The following is a 24,498-nucleotide window of genomic DNA, read 5'->3' as shown; positions in this document are numbered from 1 at the left end:
ATTTACCATTTGCCCGACAATAAATGTTGGAAATGTAACGAGACTGAAGCTACATTCTTCCACCTTTGGTGGACGTGCCCAAGGATTAAGACATTCTGGGAGATGATTTATAATGAAATGAAAAAGGTATTCAAATATACCTTCCTGAAGAAACCAGAGGCCTTTCTCCTGGGCATGGTCGGCCAATTGGTGTCAAAGAAGGATAGAACTTACTTTATTTATGCAACAACAGCAGCAAGGATACTCATCGCAAAATATTGGAAGACACAAGATTTACCCACCTGGGAAGAATGGCAGATGAGGTTGATGGACTATATGGAACTGGCGGAAATGACTGGCAGAATCCGAGACCAGGGAGAAGAGTCGGTGGAAGAAGACTGGAAAAAATTTAAAGATTATTTACAGAAATACTGTAAAATTAATGAATGTTAGAAAAATGTTGGAATAAAGTTACATGGCTTTAGTACAAACGTTATAAGGAATTAAGTATAAATAGATTAATAGAGTATTAAAGGAAAAAATAAGGTTAGAATGAGTTAAGATAATTATAGGATAGAAAACAGAGGAAGATGGAAAGGAATTGCTGAAATAATTAACATAAGTGGAATACAAAAAGGGAGGTGTGAGGAGGTCGTGGAAATAAGTGAATGAAAGATGGGATAATGAAATTGTTTGATTTATTTTATTGTCTTTGTTTTAATGTATTGCATTGTAATGTATTGCATTGTATTGTCTTTTTAGTGTTTAAATTTTTGGAAAAGTAATAAATATTATTTTTTTTAAAAAGAGAAAGAAATACAGCCTAAATAATCCTAGTTCTACTTGAATGCAATGTGATTACTGTATTTGACTGCATTTTTTTTTTTATATAGAAACTTTTGTAAGCTGCTAGAGGGCCTTCTTACATATATAAAGTATAATCTAATAGAATAAATTTGCTACAGAAGAAGTAGGTATAGCTACAGCAAGACTACTAATATGTTTAATGCTTCTTTTTGTGCTGAAGTTACAACTGATTTTTTTATACACAAAAAATAAAGCATTGCCTCCATTCCCGCCCCCTACAGTTCAAAATTGCACAAATACATCACTGAATGGCGTGTTTAGGATGTTGCAAGTTACCACACACAATCTTTGTTAAAATAATTTATTGTCAGATATTTAACAGATATTCCAATTAAAAATATTTACAAATGAATGTATACAGCAGGAGCCATTTACAAACAGCATAAACATATTTTCTAGGAACCATCTACTCTGAATCTGAAACAGTAGAGTAAGCACTCAGCATTGCGTTTTTCAGAAGATAACCATGTTCTAAATATATGCATTTGGAACAAGCAGCCTAAAGCACAGAAGGCCACATACCCTACTCCTGTTCTCACATTCTTATAGACTCACTCAGGCTAGCAGGTAAGAAGTTGAAGAGACAGCTGGGAGTAAAGGAAGCTTGACTGCATCTCCTCCTTTCATAGTAGTAGATGGTATGATCAGCTTTTGAGTGAAACCTCTCATGGCTTACAACTGCCATAGGGGAAGGACACATAGGACATGTTCTACCCTGCTTCACAGCTGATTGGTGCTGAGACAAGCTACTCCTGATCTTCCCCTGCCACCAAGAGAAGAGGTGCTGAGTACAGTGGGGGTGGTTTTCTCCCCCGCCCCCATTCTTAATGTGTTACCTGCTGCAACCAATTTGTGAACTCATTTCAAAGGTCAACCACTGTCTCTGGGTTAAGGGGAGACTGGGGAAAGATAACCCCCTCCCCACTGGGTCAAGAGAGACAGAAACCTGACATTGCCTGCACACTTTTGAAGCCAGATGTACTTCTTCTTATGGGGGGGGGAGGAGTTACTGTAGGCAGATTTATTAATTTATTTTTTGCACTGTCTTTTGTAAACATGTGATTTGTAACTGAGGCTGCTTAAACACAAAGGCTTGCAGTGTAATGATACTTCCCCCTTAAATTTACTTAAGTCTGGTGAGCTCTATCAGTATAAAACCTAGGTGTTGGATTTTCTCAAAAGACATTCTTTTTGCAGGGATTAATAATCTTGTACCATTCTGAAGAGATTCATCATCAAATGAAGTATTCACAGGACTGGGCACTACAGATCATATGTACATCCCGCTGTGCAGTTCATTTCTCTAGTTGTTGAGGGGTACTGAAAGCTTCATACACATTAGCAGCAAAATCTTTCACTTGTTCCATCATTAGAAGGTCCTGGAAAGAGAATGTCCATGTAGCAAATATAGCACTCTTTTTTAACACAAGCAGATGTGTAATATCAACAAGTAACCCCCTGCTAACACTTCAAGCCTGGTTAACAGAATTGCTTGGCACGTTACTTCATGCACTGTTAGAGGCTGAGAAGTTCAAAACTGTTAAGATGGAAATGTTCTATCTTACATATGTGGATCATCTACCGGGGACACTAAAACGGCTTTTGCCTCAGCCATAACCAACGGGGAAGCCTAACCAAAAAAGGGGATGGATTCTATTTCTTCCACTCAGAATAAAATGTGTCATCCTGGCAGTCTCACTTCCTGTGTTTATGCAGTGTAAAATGTGCATATCTGAACTCTACACATTTCTTCATATTTTGATTAATAAGATATGAGACATTATGACAGCAACAAGTCTAGTTTACTGTTGGTACAGAGCTTAGTGCACTTTTAAGGCTTAAAAATATACTAATGGCAACAATACAAAGCAGGCTGACAGGTCTACATTTTCATATTTTAGGTGTGAAATTATTTTAATTGGAATTCTCCCCATTTGTACTGTTTAATTTTGTTTATAAGACACCTTGAAAACTAAGTGCAGAAAAGCTATTAAATAACAGACTAAGCAAAAAAAAGAAAAGGTAAAAAGGTCTTCTTACCTGAACAAAATGGCTAGGTGTTTCACTGCAGACTGAATGAATTTGCCCATTTATTATTGGAATTATCTTGGCTAAAGGAAGACTGACACTGGAAAGACTGGAGGTGGAGGTGGGGAAAGAGATGCAATTACACAACATAAATGTCTGTCTTGTTAGCTACTTTTGTAATACACAGATTCAGAAGAAGAATAGTAAACACATAATATCTGCCCAGGGAAAAGCTCAGCCAGGCTGGGACTGATTGAGCCCCAGAAGCAAAAAAGGGCCCTTCACCATCCCATCCCATGCTACCACTCACGGCCTGTCAGTTTGGAGCAGGCAGCACACAACCCCTACCCATTTGGCACAGGCTCTCCAGCCTACACACACTCATTCAGCACCCTCCCTGCCTGGCTCCTGGTCCAGATTAGACATTGTGGGTAGGTGGCATAGATTCATAAAATCTTAAAAGTTGGAAGGGACCCTGAGGATCATCTAGTCCAACTCCCTGCAATGCAGGAATATACAGCTGTCCCATACGGGGATCAAACCTGCAACCTTGGCATTATCAGCACCATGCTCTAACCAACTGAGCTATATGGTGCTATATAGTAGCTGCATTTCTGAATGGGAGTCTCTTGGCTCCTATGTGTGGTGGTCACCTGACTGGCCAATGCATGTTGGTTTATTTGATGGCTGGCATGAAGATTCAGGGTGTGGGGGAGCAGAGTTTGTCTCCCACTTCCATTCAAAAGTGCCAGCACTGCACCTGATCACAAGGAAGCATTCTGCCTTCTTTTACTTCTCTTTTCAAAATGGCTGTCTCCCATGAGGAAGTTTGTGCAGTGTGTTTTGGGGAAGTGGAGAGGAACTTTAAATATAAAGAATCTGAAAAGAAAATTAACTTAGTGGAGTCTGAGTGAGTATTCAATCTTGCTAGACAGCAGACCTGTCTTATTTTAAGGCTAATTACTCATAATTAAACAAAGGGTTAACACATTTTGCTGGAAGAAGAGCACAGTCCAAACTATGTTGAGACATTGTTTTTGTTAAAAATTCAGCCTAAAACTGATCCATTTGGCAGGATTGCTGTGTGATCTTGGTGAAACCTCAACTATTTTTTTGAGAAACTGATAATAGTGAAATAGTAAGTAAAACTCTGACTATACTTAGATTCTTCTACATTGAAAAGCATTCATATTAAAACACGTTTAAAGATGTTTACCTGTTCATGGAACTACTATGGCATAAGTCCTGTTCGGTGGGTCTGAAGAATTCTGCCATGTTGTCCAGTAATCGACTGAACCCTCTATTTAAGCATGAACTCAAAACTCTATTGAAATCTGGACTGGAATAAATCAATCAAATAATAATAGATATATAAATCCCTCTCTACATGCCAACGTATTTTGGAAAACGTATTTAAAATGTAATTTAAATAAAACTGATCCTTTGCTGATGGGGATACGAGACTAGATCAAACATAACACTAAACTAGAAATGGGGCATTTCAGGCACCTCCAGGCCTTTCTGGCTGGGCTGGAAGAATTTACTGGAGGCCTATTTGTTCTTCCTCTACTCTTCTTGCTCCAATTCACTCCCCACCCTCATCTCTATGAAGCAAAGTTTGAGTCTTTGCCAGTAATTAAAATGAGTTTCAACCCCAAGTTTAGAGACAAGCTATATTTTCTCAGTTTGGGTAAAACAGCAAACTGTGGTTTGCTCAAACAGGGACAAGGGAAGTGGAGGATCAAAGAATTTGAAAAAGGCTTTTTTTTTTTTAAGATACTTTGTTATGCAAAATCACCCTCAATTTCTCCACTCTGATAAAAAAATGAGTTTCCTATTTTCCTTTCCTAAGTTTACTTAGCCTAAGTTACCAAAGATAACATTTGCTGCATACCTGTCCAACATGTCTCTTGTCTCATTAAGTAATTTAATAGTAGCCACATCTCCTTCTGTAAGTCCACTGGCCTAGAAAGACAAACAACAGAGCATAAAAGCAAATGTACAGGATTAATTTATTTATGTTGAACCTTTTTGTTCAGAAAGGTCTGGTTCTGGTTCAGATGGAAGCAAACTAAAATATTTGAGTTTCAAGTTTAAATTCTGCTACTTTTTTAAAAACCCAGAGCCAATCTCTGCCCCGCCCCAAACAACTTCAGGTTTGGTTTGGTTCCCTGCTCACAATACTATGAAAATACCTGGGTAGCTAATGGATTCTCTTCATCTGGCATCATGTAATGACACAGCAGAGACTGGGATCCAGTGTCTTCAGATGATGACCCATCTCCAGGTTGTTCTATCACCTTTCTAATTTCTTGTAGCTTCTGGTCCAAATCCAAGAGAGAAAGAGCATGTTTGAGAGAAACACTGCAGGGGGAAGGAGTTAAACATTATTTATCACATCAGTTGAATGCATCCCAATGAATTACTTTAAAAATACACATGAAAACTTTTTTAAAAGCCAATTTTTTTACCTCCCAAATGCATCCTGCACAGCTTTTTTAACCACAGTAATTAATTCAGTCAAACCTAAGGCAGAAGAAAAACGTTACTGAAGACTAGCTACTCATTTGTTCAAACTCTGCAAATATTGGCACTACGCGTAGGAAGAGGTTTACAGATATCATACCATCTCCTAGAAGGTGCTGAATACTTGATAAATATTGCTGTTGGACTTCAGGGGGAGCTAGAGGTGTCTATAAGGAGAAAAACATTCTGTAATGTTTCTGTTACTTTATGGAACAGTGTGTTTATCCTCCATGTGTCTGTACAACCAGTCAGGATGCAGAATTTCCCTCCCCGTGCCTTCTCTGTGCTCTCCTGCTGCTGGCATCACTCTCAAGATACCCTGGATCTTAACAGCCTCAGCCATCTTTAAACACAGAACAACAGAGGACAGAACAATTCAAATCTCTCTTTTTAAAAAAGCCTTATAGAGCCTCTCTCGTTATAAATAAGAGCTAACATTGGGAACAACCACATAAGCATGGAACACCAAATTTATTTCCTTTTTGCTGTGCTGTCAACTTATTCAACACCAACAAAACGGATGAACCCCCCCCCCAATATGAGGGCCAGAGAGTTTACAAAAAAAGGAATTCAAGAAGCATCATCTCTGCTCTTTAGCATCATTCACTTTGTAAATCAGTCCAATCTTCTAATACTCATAAATTGAGAATATCCAGTCGTGCCTCATCTGCTAGCAGAATGGCCTTGCACATGTGCAACAGAATCTCTCATTCTTCTCCTCCCTCTGCATTTGGGAGGGTGCAGGGAGAGGAGAGGAAGGAGCAGTCCTGTCATGCAAGCAGAAAGTTCACTTGTGATGTTGGATTTCATCCTCGGCATATAATTAACGTCAATTGGATTTCTGTAAGTATAATACTATGTACCGGATTCTACATATTATAGCCACCCTTACTGAATTTTTCAATCACTGATATACTGCTCAAAGAATGTACTTACTGTGCCGTTTTTGCAAACTGCTGCATTATCCAGGTAGATGTATCCACCAATAATATTTAACTGTACTCGTAGAAGAACTACAAGCATACATGTGCTATATACAGCTACAATGCTTCTTGTAAAACCTTTAAACAGAAAAAGGAATGATGCTAAATGAAAAAGAGTGGACAGCTAATAATCAGCATGTCATCTAAAGTAATGCAGAATAATAAATATTGTATATATGGGATAGAGTAACTGTTTACCGTTCTGGTTTTATGTGCAGAAAACATAACTTTCTAGAGCTTATTTAGAGGGGCTATCTGTATTTCGTGTCTTCTTCAAAAAGGTGTTTCTTTTGGGTAATCAAGAGCTTAAGATGCAATGAGCTCAAACAAGGACAAATTTTACAAGCCTATTACTTAGGCTTGCAAGAACAAGGCAAAGCAATCCAAACAAGGGGCTGGGAAAGTGTGGAACAGATTATTTTCACTACATCAGCTCCAGGCTGGTGTAGCTAAATATCTCAAGGGGGGGGGGGTTGGGTCCCATTGATCCCAATCTGCTAGTACCCCACTTTAGAGCTTTCTGCTGGCTACCACAGGTGAGAGATTAGCGTTTCCCAACCAGTGGCTCACAAAACTTGTATAAGTGGGTCACGGGCTTTGTAAGGAAACCCTAAATAAGTATTGCTTGTAATCCTTTATCTTACAACTTTTTTTGTTGGCATGTTATAATGCTGCATTAACACTTGTATTAGAAACGTTCAATTTCCACATTTTAACACTTGGGAAGGTCAAAAATTCATGTGACAATAAATTGATGGGTCACTATGCCATGTAAGTTTGGGCTTGGGGGTTGCCATATCGAAAAGGTTGGGAACTACTTGCTCAGTGCATGGCTAAGCAAAGCTGAGGCCTCTGCCAAAGCAGAGCCTTTCCCCCCTGCCTACCTCTGGCAATGAAGACCAGTAGAGAGGCAAGTATATACCATCCTGACAACACCATCTGCAGCCATTGGGGTGGGGACAGGAATGCTCTGTAAGGCTGCAATTCTATGCATAATGAGCTGGTAGTAAACTTCGTTGAACAGAATGGCACTTGCTTCTGAAGAAGCACGTATCTGACAGTTCTGCTTACAGATTGCAATGTGCACTGGAGCTGGACCAGAGTTGCATTTTGAAGAAAAACCAGAAGCTCTGCTATGTGCATACATAAAAAGAGGCTCACTGGATCATGAGCATAATTATTCCTTTCAACTTACTTATTATCTTCAAATCTTCCCATATTTCTAATTTGTTGGCTGGTCTAAGAAAACACAAAATTGGAAACATTGAAAATGAATGGTCTTGGTAGAAAGAAAGCTCAATTTCTGTCTATATTAAAGTGAAATTTCAATTTTCACTTTAATATAGGCATGAACAAGCATTGAAACTGCTTGGGAGGAAATGCTTGGAGGAAAATGAAGATATACTTAACCAAGCCTGGGGATTTGAGGCTCTGAAGAAATTTACAAATGTAGCCCTAACTGGCCTTTGTAAATAATATTTCAACAAGCATTTTTCAAACTAACTGAAACACACTGGAATTTGCTTTATGCTTCCTCTATGTGTTTCATAGAACATCCATTATAAATACTTTTTAGTATCATTTCCCCACTAATGCATATTAGAAACAAAATGTGCTACATTGTTTTAATTCTTATATTTCTCTATCAGGATAAAATAACTTTAAAGGTTTTCACAGTCCACAGATTCAGGTTGCAGGGAATAATTTTCCTACATGATAGTTACATATGCACATTCCACTTATAGCCCAAATATAAAGAATAGACATTCAAACCAAATCAACAGATCACACTTACCTATTCTTCAGCAGTGAAGTGAGGCTCTCAGAATTCAGTTGATACATCAAAGCATCCCTTAATGTTGGAAGCATTGACAGGACTATTAACAAAAAGCAAATGATTAGGAACGTAACCAGCGTACATAGAATCTCATAAACAAATCATTTATTCAGTAATTGGTTTGATCACATGTGTATGTGTTTTTGATACTTCCTCCTCCCTCTAGCACACCTGTGAGGAACATTTAGTCCACCAAATGTCAGTGATTTACAACTCCCACATCCCTGGTCACTGGCCATGTTTGCTGAGGCTTATGCAAATTGTAGTTTAGCAACATCTGAAGAGTTAAAGGGTTTCCACACTTGCTATAGCAGCTCATGGGAAACTGCTTTAGAGGGCTGGGACTCCTTCCTGAACAGCACAGGAAGTGGTGAACTAATAGAGGGAATAGACTAAAATGGCCTCCCCTTCTCTCTCCAGCCAAGCCTCTGCTGGATCTCAGAACCTTCCATCAACAGGGGAAGCTGTTCCGTTCATAGAACTGCAAGTTTGAACCCAACTCTTGGTCTTTGGGAAATAAATATAAGGATCATTTTTGTTTTTCAAAAAAAGCACAAACTGGAAGTATGCACAATGACATCTTTAATATTATTGTTTCCAGCTTTAGTTGCCCCTGTTCAAAAAGGAGGAATTCAAAGCCAAAGTGCAAAGAGCACTTTTGCAATCAGAGAACTAATTTTATGAATAGAGACTAAATGATCTCAGTCTTTTAGAGTAAAGGAAGCTCAGTATGGATATGATTGCTTTTAAAAATAGTTTAACACAGATGCACAGGATAAGAACAGCCCATAAAATGTGCAGAAAAATAAAACAAAATTAGCTATAAAAGCCCAACTAACCTTAGGCTACAGATGGTCCTTCATGAGTTTTAAATGTAGTTTGCCATGCAACTTAAGGGGCTGCTGTTAACAAAACACAAGTCCCCCTGGAAATGCAAAGCTAGACATGCAATTCTTTTGACCATAACTACTATGAGATTCTGTTTATATTACCTCAGTCAAAAGACCACTTCAGTTTAGGCAACACACCAAACCATAGTTAAGGAAGTTTAACTATGATTTGGCATGACAAATCATGGTTCAGTGATCAGTTGTCAAATTGGCATCAGAAACTATGGTAATTAATATGTGCTGAGAAAACAGGAACCAACAATAGGCAAGTGACGTGCACTTTAGTTAGCAAAAGCCATTGTATAACCTGAATTGATTCCAAGACTGCTGTTGCTTTACCTGTCATGTTGCATGTCCTCTGGTTACTTTCAAAATGATACTGTCTTCGTGCTTGTGCAATGTATTCTGCAGCTTCTCTTTCCTGGATTTCTTTCATTTTTTTCTGTCCATATTTTCCAAGTATATAAACTCCTATTAAAGGTATTTTAGAAGAGGCATAAATTAGGGCTTACCAAACAGTTTCTTCTGCTTTAGAATATATTTTTCTCTTGATTTCAGTAGAAATTGTAAAAATGTTACCCAGAACAAGTTCTCACAATTAGATTAAATTATCCCATCTGGGATCCCATGCTGGATCCCATCACAGTACAGGATTACTGAAACAGCATATGTGCTAAATAAAACTGTTCCTAATTTCCAGACTGTCTTCCCTTTCTCAGGCAAAAATGATCTACAATGGATTGTGACAGAAAATTATTGGTAATAGTTTCATACAATCAGATAAAATAGTTGACTATACAGATTATTTAAGTACTTTTAGCAAACTGATAATGGAAATAGAGTCCCCTGGTTAAGTAGTGATGAATACTGAGATGAGAAAAGCCTAATTCATGGCAAATGAATATATAGCAGTTTCAAATGTAAGTTATCAAGCAATGGCTGCTACTGCCACATACTCCCTATTTTGAAATATAAACTTCTGATGATGTAGAATACAAGATATCAGCACATGAAATGTATATGTCCAGAAAAGCACAATAAAGGGATAAGTGTTTTCCCACTAGTACAGAGCAAAAAACAAATCAGGGGTGGGGGTGGGGAGCAAGTATCTGCAAGAGCTGGTTTTAACAGGATGATTGTGCAAAAAGAAAGACTTTGATCTGAAAAGAAGGAATGAGTCCATACATGCACTTGTTAGGAAAGATTAAGACAAGTTATAATCTGAAACGAGTGAATAAGGAACAGGCCTGAACTCGAGCACCTTCAGCAATTTTGAGCTTAAAAAAAGTTTTTCTTGGGGGGTGGGGGACTACTTTTCAAGCCAGGAAAAAGGAGGGATGACACCCCGGATTCTGATTAAAGGACACAGGAGATCAGCTAAAAGATCAGCTAAAATAAATGCACAAGGAGGGAGAAACAGCAGGAGCCGCAGCCGGGGAGAGAAGGTGTGTGGCCACCATAGAGCAGGAGCAAGTGGCCCTCTCTTGACTTCAGCCCCTGCCTTACAATACACAGGAATGCTAGAGCTGGCCTGCCTAGCAGGTTTGTTGGCGTTGTAACTCACCTGAACTCAAAAAGATAAGGAACTGCACACGGACATCCAGTGCTATAATTGCTTGGGCAGGTAGCCACGCTTACCTGGGAGTAAGCCCCACTATAAACAGTAGGGCTTACTGCTGGGAGATTTGGCGGGGAGAGGAATCTCAGGGAACAAGGCAGCAGGTGAGTGTGTGCATGGGGGGAGGCGGAGCATATGGGGAAGAGAACAAGGCTGGATTTAGGTTTGATGACGCCCTAAGCTACTGAAGGTAAAGGGGCCCTTTATATTTCCAGCCCTCCTTTGTCAACAAGAAATTGCCGCTGTTTTTTGTGTTGAATATATGCTATATGATTATTTCTGGACCTAATAGGTATCTAAAGCCATTCGCCTCTGTTGCTGTATGTAGGTTTTATCTTATATTTTGGAAATTTACACCCATGGGTTTTTTCCCCCTTTAATTTTTTGTGGGGCCCTAAGCTATAGCTTGTTTTGCTTATACGAAAATGCGGCACTGGGTGAGAAGCAAAGCCAGCCAAAGGCCCCCTTCCTTGGGGAGGGCTATGCGGAGACCGAGGACACGCGAGCGGAAGGCGAAGCGGGGGGTTCTTCTCACTCACCGCCCACGAAGGCGCCCAGGAAGAAGCATTTCTTTTTGTGGCGCTTGAGGAAGCCCCACACGGCCAGCAGCATCCCGGCGTCCGCGGAAAGCAAGGGCTCGGCGCTGCCTCTTTCGCCGTAGCGCAGCCGCCGCAAAGCCTCTAGCCCCGCCCCGGACGTCGGCCACGCAAAGCGAAGGCAGCGGCTGCTGCCGCTCCGCCTCCTACCTGCATTCTAGTCCCCCACCTCTGCGCGGTCCGTTTAGATCCCGATCCCCCCCGGAAACATCGGCTCCGTACTCTCCGTTCCGGGGCTGTAGTGTCGGCGGCGGCCCCGCTCGCCTCTATAGAGAGATGGAAGCGGAGAAGGGGCGAGCGGTGACCGCAGGGGAAAGGGAGGCCTGGATGGACCTCGCTGTAAACATGGTGAGTGAGTGAGGGTGGGGAGCGGAGGGGCTGCATAAAAGGACGGTCGCGTGAGTCTTGTGGCTGGGATGCTCGTCGAAGCAAAAACGAGTCTCGTGGCGCGTTAAACGCCTAGGCAGTTTTGTTGTCATCTAAGGGTGTAGGAGCTGGATTAGGCCAAAGGCCCACCGAGGACACTCAGTACAGCATCCAGTCTTCACAATACCCCAAGGCCTAGGGGAAGCCCGCAAACCCCTTGTCAGTGCTGATTCTCTCAAGGGCCATGCGAGACATGTATGGATAAAGGAAGCGTGTCTTTCCTTTAGTACCCTCGGGTGCAGCTCACAAGCTCCAAAGGTTTGAATTCATTTACACTAGCTAGGTATTACCTTACCACCTCCCCCCCTTCCTATCTTGGCCTTCAACATCCTCCCTGCATCGTCTATTATGTTATCACCAGGATGGACCTTCATTCCATTTGGGTTAAGACAAGAGGCAAAGTACTGTAGTTTGTTGAGCAGTTCCGACTTCTCTCGTGTCATCCAACAGCATTTCTCCCATCTCCATGCAGATGACCTACTACTTGCTTGTTCTTCCTATTGTTTCGAACATAGCCAAAGAAGCATTTGTTTGTTTGTTTGTTTGTTTGTTTGTAACTTCTCTAACAAGCCTGAGCTCATTCTGAGGATAGACGTAGATAAGGGGTAAAGGTAACGGGACCGCTGACCATTAGGTCCAGTCGTGGCCGACTCTGGGATTGCGGCGCTCATCTCGCTTTATTGGCCGAGGGAGCCGGCGTACAGCTTCCGGGTCATGTAGCCAGCATGACTAAGCCGCTTCTGGCAAACCAGAGCAGCACACGGAAATGCAATTTACCTTCCTGCCAGATTTATCTACTTGCATTTTGACGTGCTATCAAACTGCTAGGTTGGCAGGAAGATAAGGGAAGAGAAGAAGAGAACTATATTTTGCTAGATAAGGGGTAGCAAAATATAGTTCTCTTCTTCTCCTCCCTCCCCTGCATTTTGGCATCATTTAACATCTAGCCTGATGAAAAGTTCAGGAGAACTTGAAAGCATGCACTCAAATTTGTGATATTATTGCAGTTGGCCAGATATTGCCCTAATGTGGGTTTTTGAATTTTTATTGTGTTCTAACATGGCTGCCTTTGGTTATTATAAGAAAAGTGGGGAACAGATTAATTTCCACCCTTACTCTTGAGAGTAATCCTTGGGTAAGAATATATTGGAATTGGCTGCTTTCTTAATGCTGGCTTGTGGGGTGGGAGGATTTGGAACGCAATGTACTTTGCCTTGGTGTATATAATCAGTGATAAAGCTGCTCTTGTTTATTCATTTTGTATCTGATAGGCTAAAGAAGCACTAGAGAGTGGTGAAGTACCTGTTGGTTGCCTCATGGTCTACAATAATGAGATCATAGGAAAGGGAAAGAATGAAGTTAATGAAACTAAAAATGTAAGTTATTTAACTGAATTAAGCTAATGTAAATCACTGCACTGCATATGCGGGTAAAAACTCCTTAAGTTGGTATAATTGTAATCATTTTTGCAGTCCAAAAACATGCATCTTGTGTAACTTCTGAGTGGCATATGTACACTGCTGTCTCTGGAATATTTGCATGTTTGTGCTCCTTCTTTCTGGAAATTAGGTGTGTAAAGCACTGTGTTTTCAGTAGTTCTCTGCAACTCTTGAACATCTTCCAATAGGAGAAATATCACCTAGAACCCTTCCTACTGTAATTCAGAAGGGCCATGACAACATTCCTTTTCTACAAGGCATTTGGCATAGCACTGATTTCTGAATGCTGGTGAGAATTCATTTTCATTACTTTTGGTCCTTTGATTTGTTGTTTCAGCTTCTGTGTTTTTATCGTAACTGTATCCGGCCTTTCTGCATATTAATGCAACTGCATTTTAATTAAAACTTTTTTTAAAAAAAATAGTATAATTCTTAAAAGCAGCAGCTTTTCACTGAAATATTTTCAGGACACAGCTAAAGCTGATACAGTGGTGTTTATTTATTTATTTTTTTAAAAAACATTTTAACTTTGTTAACAATCTCAAAGATTTTCTGATCAAAAGTTGATGTGTTTTTCATCTTATTTTTTATAAATGTTTGCCAAGAAAAGTTGCAGTTTACTGACAGTGTTCCATTCACAAAATGCATGCATGTTTTTGTTGTGGCTGTGTGGGGTTTTTTAAGCTCTGGTATCTGTGCCCGAGTACAAAATGTGAGAAGTGATCCTGAGCTGGATTGTATGTTGAACAGCATAATAGACTTGTTTTAATCTGCAGCTGGGGGAGTTCACTGTTCAGATAGTGCAGCCAATACTTCTCTGAGCTGACCCTTCTGAATTGTCTGGCAGGAGATGGAGCAAATATTACCAGCATGTTTTTCCCTCTGGCAGCTTCCTTGCCTGCTCTTGTTTTCCCTCCTTCATGCTTCTGTTTGAACGTGCATTGTTTGTTCTTTTTGGCTGTAACAGTTATCTGGCACACTAAACCTCACTTGCAAGCATAACCTGCCCACCCACCTGGTTTGTCCTTGAAGATGTTTCATCGATAACCTCTAGCATCCAGTTTGGTCTTTTGAGTATGCATATATTACATAGCACAGCAAACCTAACAGAGCTCTCTGAGTTGCTCACAATCAAGGGCAAAATTCAAAGCATCAAGGTAACAGTGTAACAATATTACAGTGGTACCTTGGGTTACATATGCTTCAGGTTACATACGCTAACCCAGAAATATTACCTCAGGTTAAGAACTTTGCTTCAGGATGAGAACAGAAATCCTGCTCCGGCGGTGCAGCGGCAGCAGGAGGCCCCATTAGCTAAAGTGGTGCTTCAGGTTAAGAACAGTTTCAGGTTAAGAACGGACCTCCAGAATGAATTAAGTACTTAACCCGAGGTACCACTGTATCTTGGATGGCAGGGAGACTCATGAAAGTACACTTCCTTGGATGATCTAACTGCATTGTGGTGATGGCAATATCACCACATAGCATGCATATTAGGATGCAGTATTTCTTTTTTTTTTAAAGCGTTTATTAATTTTCCAATAAAAACATCCAATTAACATATCAAATCAAATCCAATAAAAATAAAAAAATAAAATAAAAAAGGTCCAATTATCTTCCAAATTGTAATAATTTTGTTTTGACTTCCCACGGTCTGAATTTCGAAGCGCATTCAAGATCATAGTCCTGCCTCTCATCATCCTCAATGTTATTCATAATTCCATGTCCGATTTTCCCTTCAACATTTTGACTCTGGTTCTACGATCCTCACTCATGTCAGAAAACCGATACTTTTTTTTTCCTATGGAGTGCAGATTTGTCCGTATATTGTACTCCTTGAGCTGTTTTTTCATCGCACCGCTTCATTTAATTGCATCCAATTTCAAAGTTCTGTCCAGCTCTTTGAGAGTTGTTATTTTGGCAGCTCCCAGATCGTTAATCTTTCCCGTCCAGGTGTTATCAAAGAAACAGAGAGAAATTTCCTTCTGTACCCTCCTTGTTGATTTATCTTAAACAGACTGTTTGCAATGTAGCCATATATCAGACAGTTAGCAATTGGCCTTTGGAATCTTCCCAGTCCCCCCTCCGGGCCCTAGAGGGGGGACTGCCAGACATCCATTTAGCCCTCTCTCTCACTCGTAATCAAAAAAACATCTTTTTGCAAACAGTTGTATATGTAATATTGTTTCCAGTCTTTATAACCAACCATCCGTTAGCTCCTGTTTCTCTTAATCAGGGAAGTATTTCAGATATTCAATAACGACGTGGTGGGAGACGCCATTTTGTCCTTTGTCCTTTGTTTTCGTCTTTAACAGACATTTCCGGTCTTAGAAGAGAAGTGGCTGCGAGTAGATCCCAATTATATATGAAAGTCCATCTGAACTCACTTTTTGAAGAGCGATTTAAGTTCTTAATGAGACTTGGCATGCATTACGGATTGTTGATGTTAAATATAAAAGAATTTTTTTTTACATACCAAGCCCCTCCACATTCCAAATGTCATGATGAGGATCTCTTTGAAGTTCGATCTTTTGCACCAGAGACTGTACATACTGCAGGTTTTTTCCAGCTTCTTCAATTCAGAGCGTGTCTGTTTGTTTTCCAAATCTTTATATTTTCCCAAACAGATGCGTCCGGCTATGGGGTGGCATCGCAGGAGTGTCAGCCGTCCCTAGCTCCGTGACCCAGTGCCCCTGCCCTCTGCCACATCGGCAATCTGGGGCAGACCGCGGGTCATTAAGACAGTCCTCCCCTGCCCTGGGGAGGCTGCCAGGGCTAATTACCCCCATATCAGCCCTGAATTATCGGAACGGCTGAAGTCCGATTGTGTGGGATCACCCATTTTCCACCGCCGGAAACAGGAAGTCCGGATGCAGTATTTCAAATAAACTGTGCCCAGGATATGTAGGACTTCTATGATCAAACAGTTACATGTGTGGGGGAGAGTTCCTATGTCTGTCCACCGCCTGAGAAATAAGATATTTTGTGTAGAGATGATTGTGCACTGCCCCAAATAGGTGCTTAACTTATCCTATACCCACAAATATGCTCTCACACATAATTGTTCCAAAAAGAGTTAATTTATAGAAAAATAACAAGATCATTCTAATAAGAAGTAACTAGTGTGGTACAGCATGAAATCACGGTGCATTTTTAAAAAAAAATAATATTTATTGCTTTTATACCTTACAAAAAGAAAAAAAGAGAAAAGAAGAAAGAAAAGAAGAGGGGGGAAAAGCAAAAAGCAAAAGAGAAAATAATACAATACAATATATAAACAATACAGAATGCAATATTATCATTAACACATTAACAAAACAAAAACAATTCAAAAAAATCACACATCGTACCATCTCGGTATCCTCTCTTTCATTCCCTTGTCTCATCGACCTCCTCTCACCTCCCTTTTTGTATTCCATTTCTATTGTTTCAGCAAATCCTTTCCATCTTTCTCTATTTTCTGTCATGTAATTATCTTAACATATTTTAACCTTGTTTTCCATTAATACTATAATACTTATTTATACTCAATTACTTAAAATATTTCTACTAAAGCCATATAATTCCCTTCCAACATTTTTCTAACACTCATTAATTTTACATTATTTCCATATATAGGTTTTAAACTTTTTCCAGTATTCTTCCACCGTCTCTTCTCCCTGGTCTCGGGTGCATTTAAACCAGTATCCTAACACATTAACACTCCTAGTCTGACAGTCTGTCCTTTGTTTTATAGGACTAGCATGATGGTAAGAATAGTTTCAAATGCGTATATATCTTAAGTTCCCCCTTAGTTCCTGCAGTAGTGAAGTAGTTGCCCATTCCCACCATTGGAGGCTATCAGTGTAGCTGGAGGGGCTAAAGAATAAGGTGTGTGTGGCAAATTCATTCACAAGAATGGGTTCCATGTGAGTCCTCACAAGGTGGAGATTGGGAGGGGAAAAGCTATGCTGTGATAGCAAATCTCCCCTCCAAAATGTGGATCATGATTGGATTCATAAAAGGGAAGTACAAGAACTGAGAGGGCTATTAGGTGTGTAGGGATGCTGTGAACTGGCCTGAAATTTTCGGATGGTCAGTAAACAAATTTTCATCATCATCATCATCATGATAGTGTCAGCTCTGGGACAAAGAAGGTGGCTGAACATTTCCTGGAGTGCTTCACACTGTTCATGGTGTCTGCTGATCCTGATCTTTCAGAAGCCTGGCTAAAATATAAATTCATTTGCAAAACTGTCTTATAACATTGGTTTACAGACAAATGCATAAGATACTAATAATTCTGTTTGCTATGTATTTGTTATCAGTTATTTATTTTTCGATCTCGACTTTGATCTGAAATAATTTGTGGAACAAGTTATTGCAAGGGAAACAGTCTACCTGAAGGGATTTAAAACAATGTTCATAAAACTTTAACAAATTAAGTCAGAACAGTAATTAATCTACCCAATGATTAATTTGCTTCCTGTCTTTGATCGCTATCTTAACAGCAACAGAGTGGTAAAGAAGTGGAATTCAATGAAATATATAGGCTTCATTTATCATAAGCCAAGCAGCCTTAAATAGCTTAAAACATCTCTTATCAAAATATGTGTTCTGTTTTGTCGCTAAATGGTGTATTAAAGCATTTGGGCTAGTGCACCAACTGCAGTTCCTATCCATGCTCTTGTTAATATCCTATTCAGGCAAGTATAATGTTTTGTACATGGGGTTGTGTTTGAGGAATGGACATAACAGTAAGTTCATTATGCAGTGGTGAGACTGCTAAGTGAGAACTGACATCCAGATCATAACTTGCCAGCCTTGAAATAACTGCTCTATTTCTTTGGGCTGGTTTTAGTCTCTAAAGGCTGAAATGACTTTGATTCTTTGGTGCCTTCTCCTATGTGAATCTGTTCAAGTATGACGATGATCCTCAGAGCCTGTTCTCTGGTCCCACTGCCATTGGAGGTGAAGCCAGATCAACGGTTGTAGCCTCCGAGCACTGAAGTGTTTTCCCCAGAGACATTGAGTCTACTCTTTTTATCTTCCCAAATCTTTTAATTCTTGTTTTTTGAATCCTGTTTCATCACGGTGTGTGTCTTGTTGTTGTTCCTATTTTAAATGAATTTTTATGTAAGCCTTGCCAGCTTATGATCAGGGTAAAGAATATCAAAATGTAAATAAATGAATGAAATGGAGGTATTCGGTCTGCCTGTGAACAATACTGAAATTCTATTGAGCCTAGGAGCATTTTCAAATGCTCCTAATTGAAAGTGACTGTAGATGGAATATGTGAACACGCCTAAAGCTGTTGAAAGAGGGAGGGTGTCTTCTGTGGTATCCTTTGAGCTCTTATGACTAGTAGGTCTCATCGCCTCCCTCATATTTATTCATAGACTGAGTTAGATACAAAATAAGGATGTTGATATCTTGACAAGTAAGGAAAGCATTTTGCCTGTAGCTTAGCATTTCCCCCCAACTGGCCACTTTCTGTCTGACCTCTCTGTCCTTGCATAAATGGAAATCTGGGTAAAAACTGGGATGTTTTCAATAATGGAAAAGCTGATTAACATAACATTTGTTAACCAAGGATAAAGAGAAACAGATGTATTGTGCATTTTCCCTTTATAGCAGATTTTGATAAGGAAGAACCTTTCAATAAAGTGCCAACAACATACTCTGCTTTTCTATTTTACAAGAGGAAATTTACCGCTTTGAAATGAAATTTCTGCAGTTATTATGACCATCTTTTATATGGTTTTAGTGGTTAAGCTTTGGCAGCACTGAAGATCCTACCCTATTGCCTTCCTACTAAAAATAGCAGGAATCCATCCATTCAGATTGATACATTACTATTTGGTGTAAATACTGATGTTATTTCCCTGTATCCCCACAGGCTACTCGCCATGCAGAAATGGTAGCAATTGATCAGGTCATGGACTGGTGTCGTCAGAACGAGAAGGAACCCAAGGAAGTATTTGCGAACACAGTGCTATATGTCACTGTAGAGCCCTGTATAATGTGTGCAGCTGCTCTGCGAATGATGAGTATCCTTTGGAGAATTATCCATTTGTATGTTAATTTCATCTCACATATCAGTTGCTAACAAGGTAACAGAGGGCAGCTCTATGTTGACATGAGGCCTGTGTCATTGGGTCTAAGGGGATTTGTTTGTGCAGACATGATGGGCGTAAGGAGAGCTGTGCTGGACAAGTTCAAAGACGTAACTGGTCCAGCGTCTGTTTCCTACTGTACTGAACCAGATCCAAGGAAAGCCAACAAGCAGAGTGCATTGCTATGTCCCTCTGTTTTTCCCCAGGTTCTGCACCTAAGGAGAAGAAGTTTAATTTAGCAAGTATTTGTGTGGGTGAGTCTAAGCAAGGAATGGGTGCCGGGTGTAGCCAATGCCACAATGAAGCAGGGTGAGGCAGCTTGCATCAGGTGGCAATCTTTGGGGTTATCATGACTTAGTTTATAATTATTACCTTCCCTGGGTGGTGCTTGTGCCTCAGGGGCCAAAGTGTATTGTGCCATCTCTGCTCTGGGTTAGGATAGGGTTGCTGTATTTCAATAAGTAAAATTCCTGACACCCGCAAAGTTGTTGAGCAAGCATAACCTGCCCACCCAGCTGGTTTGCTTTTGAGGACCCAAAAATTGTTTAGCTTTTTTTGGAAACAAACCCACATTGTTGAGCTTTTTTGGGGGAAAACCTCCCCCCCAATAGTGACTTTAAGCTTTTGGAGCTGTTTCCACTGCTTTCCCCCCCCCCCCATCACATTGCCATACATCTGGGTTTTCCCTGACATTTTGGCAATTCCCCCAACACAATTTTTACACCCGAAAACCAGGACATGTCAGGAATTTTCCTGACATATAGCAAGCCTAGGTTAGGAAATTTGGAAAGGATACAGTAGTGGTAGTTATTGCTCTCAGATTGTGGGCAGAGGGGAACACTGAATTAGCAGCAAAGGAGTTGAATTAAGTGGGGGAAGTTTTGCCCAGAGATATGACTAGGCAGTAGTGTGTCTGTGGAAAAGAGGAGTTTATATCATACGTGAGAAAGGAGGGAGGCATTGGTTTGAGACAAGCACAACTATATAGCCTATTAAATGAGGGTAATTCTATTCTATACTCCTTCTTTTCTTAACTTACATATATAAATCCCACTGGTTGTATATGGCTGCCAAAATGAACGATTCGGAGGCTGTGGTTCGGTTTTGAACATCTCTTCTGCCAGCTTAACGGACACAGGGGAACCATTCCAGGTGAAATACTTGTCACGGATGTGTGTGTTTTTAAAAAACAATAACAACAAAAATGAAAGTGTGTAGACATCAGTGGCCAAACTTGGCTCTCCATCTGTTTTTGGACTACAACTTCCATCATCCCTAGCTAACAGGACCAGTGGTCAGGGATGATGGGAATTGTAGTCCCAAAACAGATGGAGGGCCAAGTTTGGCCACCACTGGTATAGAAGAACCAAGTGCAAGTTGATGGTACAACCTCATCCAGAGAGAAATTCTTCTAAAGGTGCATCGTTGTCAGTACTTTAATTCTGAAACTACCACTGAAATTCATCCTTAGCACCATTGTGTCAGCATTTCTCCAGTGATAGTTTGGTGCTGAATCAATATTCAGAGAGACTGCAAATAGCTTTAGGATCTAGAGCAGCCACTCTCTTCCCACCCCCCCCCACCCCCAAACAGAAATAGCAGGCTGGAGTGTTCTTCCATAATATAGCATTTTCAGGGCTCCTTTATTTTATAGAGAAGATTATAATTTATCTTTGTTTGAGGTGTGAGAGAATGCAAACCATAAATGGTAAAATTAGCTGCAATCAAAATGGATTCAGTGAATGGTTAGGGAGCACTTAATTGTGCAGCATTGGTGAAGCTAAGTGGATCTGAGTAGTCCATGGACAAAAGACCACAATAAATCTTATGTATCCCCCCTTTAAAAACAAAGAGCAGGTTATAAACTTAATAAATAATACACTTATATGGATGAAGGTTTATTAGAATAGTTGGAAACCATTATAGGACCAGAATTGGTTGTAATTTTGTTTAAAAGAGAAAAAAAGGGCACTTTATTTACCCTGACATTTAGCACAGTGATGACACTAGCTCTACATCATGGCAACTATGTAAGAAGAAATATCTTGCATTTAAGAAATTTGATTTCCATTCTCAAACAATTGCAATTAATGGCTGCGTATAAATTATTCCACCATGTGCGTGCATACTGTTTAAATTAGGGCATTCATTGAAAACATCCTGTTTTGTGTATGTGTGTAAGCACTGTCACTTTCACTCACACATGTCAAGAAATAAATGATAACAGGGAAAGATTTATGAGTGGAAAAAGTTGCAACATAACTAAATTATTTTGATAGGTCAAGGACGTTTTGCTGCTAGGGGAAAAACCATAGCTGTCAACTTTTCCCTTTTCTTGCGAGGAATCCTATTCGGAATAAGGGAATTTCCCTTAAAAAAAGGGAAAAGTTGACAGCTATGGGAAAAACACATCCACAAAGGCAAGTTCCTTGGCACAAACTCATAGATTCCTGTTCAGCAAACCATGGTTGGTTGGAATGGGAAGAGCCTGTGTATGTGCACACTCTCACTTCCCTTCTCTCATATGCCTTCACTCATTACTTTGGAGGCTTGTTAAACCACAGTTGCTTCTAATGTCCCAACCAGGAAACTGTTATTTTAAACTATCCCTACAAACCAAGCTATCACACTATGGTTATTATCTGTAAGCCAGTCAAGATGCATATAAGAATGGTTTGGAAACATGCTATTTACATGTGTAAATTGGATACCTTCAGTGGTAAGCCATTTTTGTTATTGAAAGGTACTGCTTTGCCTTAAAAAAAAAACCTCCGGTATGAAGTTGTTCAGTGGATTTTCTTTTGCCCCTGGAAGTTGAACACAGTGATATCAGAAGTCACATCTGCTGAAGTTCTTTATGCTACTAACCTCTTTGGGATACAAGCTGGTTAATCTGGGAGGCCTTATGAACAAAATATTCCAATCTCTACAGTGCATAGCTGGTTATCGATCTGAAGAAGCTGTTGAAATGCTGAAAACCTTCTACAGACAAGAAAATCCAAATGGTAAGTACCTTCTTGTTCTAATTCATGTTGGCTTTTGCATCTTTGAATATTAATGCTTATGTTTTCTTTTCTTGTGGCAGCACCAAAATCAAAAGTTCGAAGAAAGGAATGCAGTGGTTGTGATGGATAGTAAAGCAAAGCTGGAAGAATGACAAGTCTTTGAAAAGCCTGGCCAGTATTGACCTTCCCTCAGCTATGGTATTTAATCCTGAGAGGTGGAGAAAAACCTGTCTGTTACTCTGTAAAATGTCCAAAAGTATCACTGATTGAAAGATAATAATCAAATTGTCAAATACGGCTTTTGGTTAAAATGTTTGGCTTTTTATAAGGAACAATAGAAAGGAGTGGTATCCTCCAATAATTAAATAGTTAATATGACACTGTTGTAGCCCTACTAATTTTGAACTGATCAGCTGGAAGACCAGCTATCCCAAAAGTCCTTAGTTTGGCAGGTATGCTGACTTCTTGCCACTGATGCCATGCACACACATGATGATATACCGGCCAGTGCACATATCAAGTTCTGTTTACATTTAAACCACTTAACAACATATACAAATTCAGTGGTCTCAGAGTTCTGCATGCCCCATCAGCCAGAACAGAACCAGCATATCCACTCATGGCGTCAGCAGCTAGAAACCTGTGTGAGCAGTGGCTGTTATGCTGAAAACTGTCACGAGGACCAGTCTTATTAGCTCTAGGACATACGAAGCTGTCATATTGAGTCAGACCATTGGTCTATCTATGGACTACTTAACTGGAAACAGGGGGATGAAATTGGGACCTTCTCCCCATAAAATATGTTCTCTTCCAATGTGCTACAGCCCTTTCCCTTGTATCCTAGACAGATTTATAGTTGGTATTACTTAGAAGTAAGCTGCTTTCCTCATCACCGTAGTGCACGTTTCCAATGTATACATAATTTGGAGGAATTCGAAGGTAAGCTAGCAAATCCCAGACAATGGCTTGTTTATATTGAGCTCAATTAAGACATTCATGGTTAAGAAAGCTTGACAATGGTTTGTTCATGATGTCTAAGTTGACAAACCATGGTTTATGACCATGTTTGGTTGTGTGTACTTTTTCAGGTTACGCTGCCACTACAGTTAGCAAACAGACAGTTTCTTTTTCTTATATGCTTGTGATAGAAAACCGCCTTGAGAACGGAAGTCTAGCATACCCAGTATTTTTTGAATGAATATTCTGTTTCATAAGTTTTATAGATTGCTTTATTGGGGGTTTTTTGTAAAAAAAAAAAAAAAAAAAGGTCAAAGAGGAATATTGAGAAGTAGATTTCCAGAGGAACTTTTCTTAGTATAAGGTAACTAGGCAGGAAAATGGCAATAAGAAATGCCTAAAGCTTAGAGCTGGCACTTCAGTGCTTATTGGGTTGTTCCTTGACCGTATTCTGATTACAATCCAGAAGAGGGCCTTGCTGTTCTAATAATGAATGGCCCAGCAGTTTGACATGGAGCTCTTCTTCCTGCAGAATGTGCATGCTGAGCAACTCAACAGGCTGGGAAGCAGTCAAGCAGTGCCTTATAGATTTGTATATTATGGACAATTCCAATAGTTAGACAAGTCAGAGCCACAGTTGTTGCACTATTTTTATTTCTCTATTAAATAGATAAACAAATTCTGAAAAGGGATGAAGTATGTTCCTGATGGTTAAATAATAAAAATGAATACATCTGCCACTTGCCTCCCATGCTTGGCTTCCATTGACATATAATAATTTCACATTGTGCATGGCAGAAGGGCATTTTGGGGGTGGGGGGGTAACGTTAAGGTAGCTATATTAGCACCTCATTTCTTAAGCATTAAGCTTGGAATTAGGCCTCAATGATTTCAAATACAGCATTTCAATAAGCAAACTGGTTTGGACTTTAAATGGTAAGTTTTCTGCACAGAGAACATGTCCCTTCTATGCCTTGCATAGCAGCTTGGACATCATTTGTGTGATGAATATATTTGATTAATAGTTACAGGTAAGGATGATGCAAGGTGCTTTTCACAGTGCAGTCCTATGCATGTCTACCTGGAAGCTGAATGGAATTTACTCTCAGATATGTGTTTTTGGGTTGCAGCCTTAAACATACAGTTTGTGCCTCTCCCTTATTAATCTGTCTTCAGTCACAATTTGATGATAAATGCTTTAAGTACATATTAGAGTTTAGTGAGGTTGGCAGGTGAGAGGATCCATTCCTGT

The 24,498-nt window shown here is 39.9% G+C and overlaps 2 protein-coding genes across 2 annotated transcripts; one reads left to right on the top strand and one right to left on the bottom strand.

Moving 5' to 3' along the window:
* Positions 1–1,133: 1,133 nt before the first annotated feature.
* On the bottom strand, positions 1,134–11,388 carry PEX3 (peroxisomal biogenesis factor 3). Its single transcript, XM_080998582.1, has 12 exons — positions 11,268–11,388; positions 9,450–9,581; positions 8,179–8,260; positions 7,579–7,622; positions 6,337–6,461; positions 5,501–5,567; positions 5,346–5,400; positions 5,070–5,238; positions 4,769–4,839; positions 4,091–4,213; positions 2,887–2,983; positions 1,134–2,225 (listed from the first exon to the last, which is right to left on the bottom strand). Exons 1-12 carry the CDS (start codon positions 11,338–11,340, stop codon positions 2,142–2,144), a joined length of 1,122 nt encoding a protein of 373 aa, XP_080854708.1. The 5' UTR covers positions 11,341–11,388; the 3' UTR covers positions 1,134–2,141.
* Positions 11,389–11,538: 150 nt separating this feature from the next.
* On the top strand, positions 11,539–23,984 carry ADAT2 (adenosine deaminase tRNA specific 2). Its single transcript, XM_080998605.1, has 6 exons — positions 11,539–11,672; positions 13,022–13,126; positions 19,068–19,218; positions 20,330–20,436; positions 22,217–22,289; positions 22,370–23,984. Exons 1-6 carry the CDS (start codon positions 11,601–11,603, stop codon positions 22,417–22,419), a joined length of 558 nt encoding a protein of 185 aa, XP_080854731.1. The 5' UTR covers positions 11,539–11,600; the 3' UTR covers positions 22,420–23,984.
* The last annotated feature ends 514 nt before the right edge of the window (positions 23,985–24,498 follow it).

This window comes from Podarcis pityusensis (genome assembly GCF_964106645.2).
Source record: "Podarcis pityusensis genome assembly, chromosome: 3".
Taxonomy (NCBI): Eukaryota; Metazoa; Chordata; class Lepidosauria; order Squamata; family Lacertidae; genus Podarcis; species Podarcis pityusensis.
The sequence above is the reverse complement of the archived record's forward strand: the minus strand, read 5'-3'. Positions and strand labels throughout refer to the sequence as shown.

What these genes read in the sequence shown, in the direction of transcription:
- PEX3 (XM_080998582.1), bottom strand. Translation starts at nt 11,340, where the DNA reads ATGCTGCTGGCCGTGTGGGGCTTCCTCAAGCGCCACAAAAAGAAATGC. An exon ending in TCAGCACCTTCTAGGAGATG is followed by an intron (nt 5,401 to 5,500) that starts GTATGATATCTG and finishes CTTCTGCCTTAG; the next exon opens with GTTTGACTGAATTAATTACT. An exon ending in ACAAGAGACATGTTGGACAG is followed by an intron (nt 4,214 to 4,768) that starts GTATGCAGCAAA and finishes GATTTATTCCAG; the next exon opens with TCCAGATTTCAATAGAGTTT.
- ADAT2 (XM_080998605.1), top strand. Translation starts at nt 11,601, where the DNA reads ATGGAAGCGGAGAAGGGGCGAGCGGTGACCGCAGGGGAAAGGGAGGCC. An exon ending in AGCTGCTCTGCGAATGATGA is followed by an intron (nt 19,219 to 20,329) that starts GTATCCTTTGGA and finishes ACTTACATATAT; the next exon opens with AAATCCCACTGGTTGTATAT. An exon ending in ACACAGGGGAACCATTCCAG is followed by an intron (nt 20,437 to 22,216) that starts GTGAAATACTTG and finishes CAATCTCTACAG; the next exon opens with TGCATAGCTGGTTATCGATC.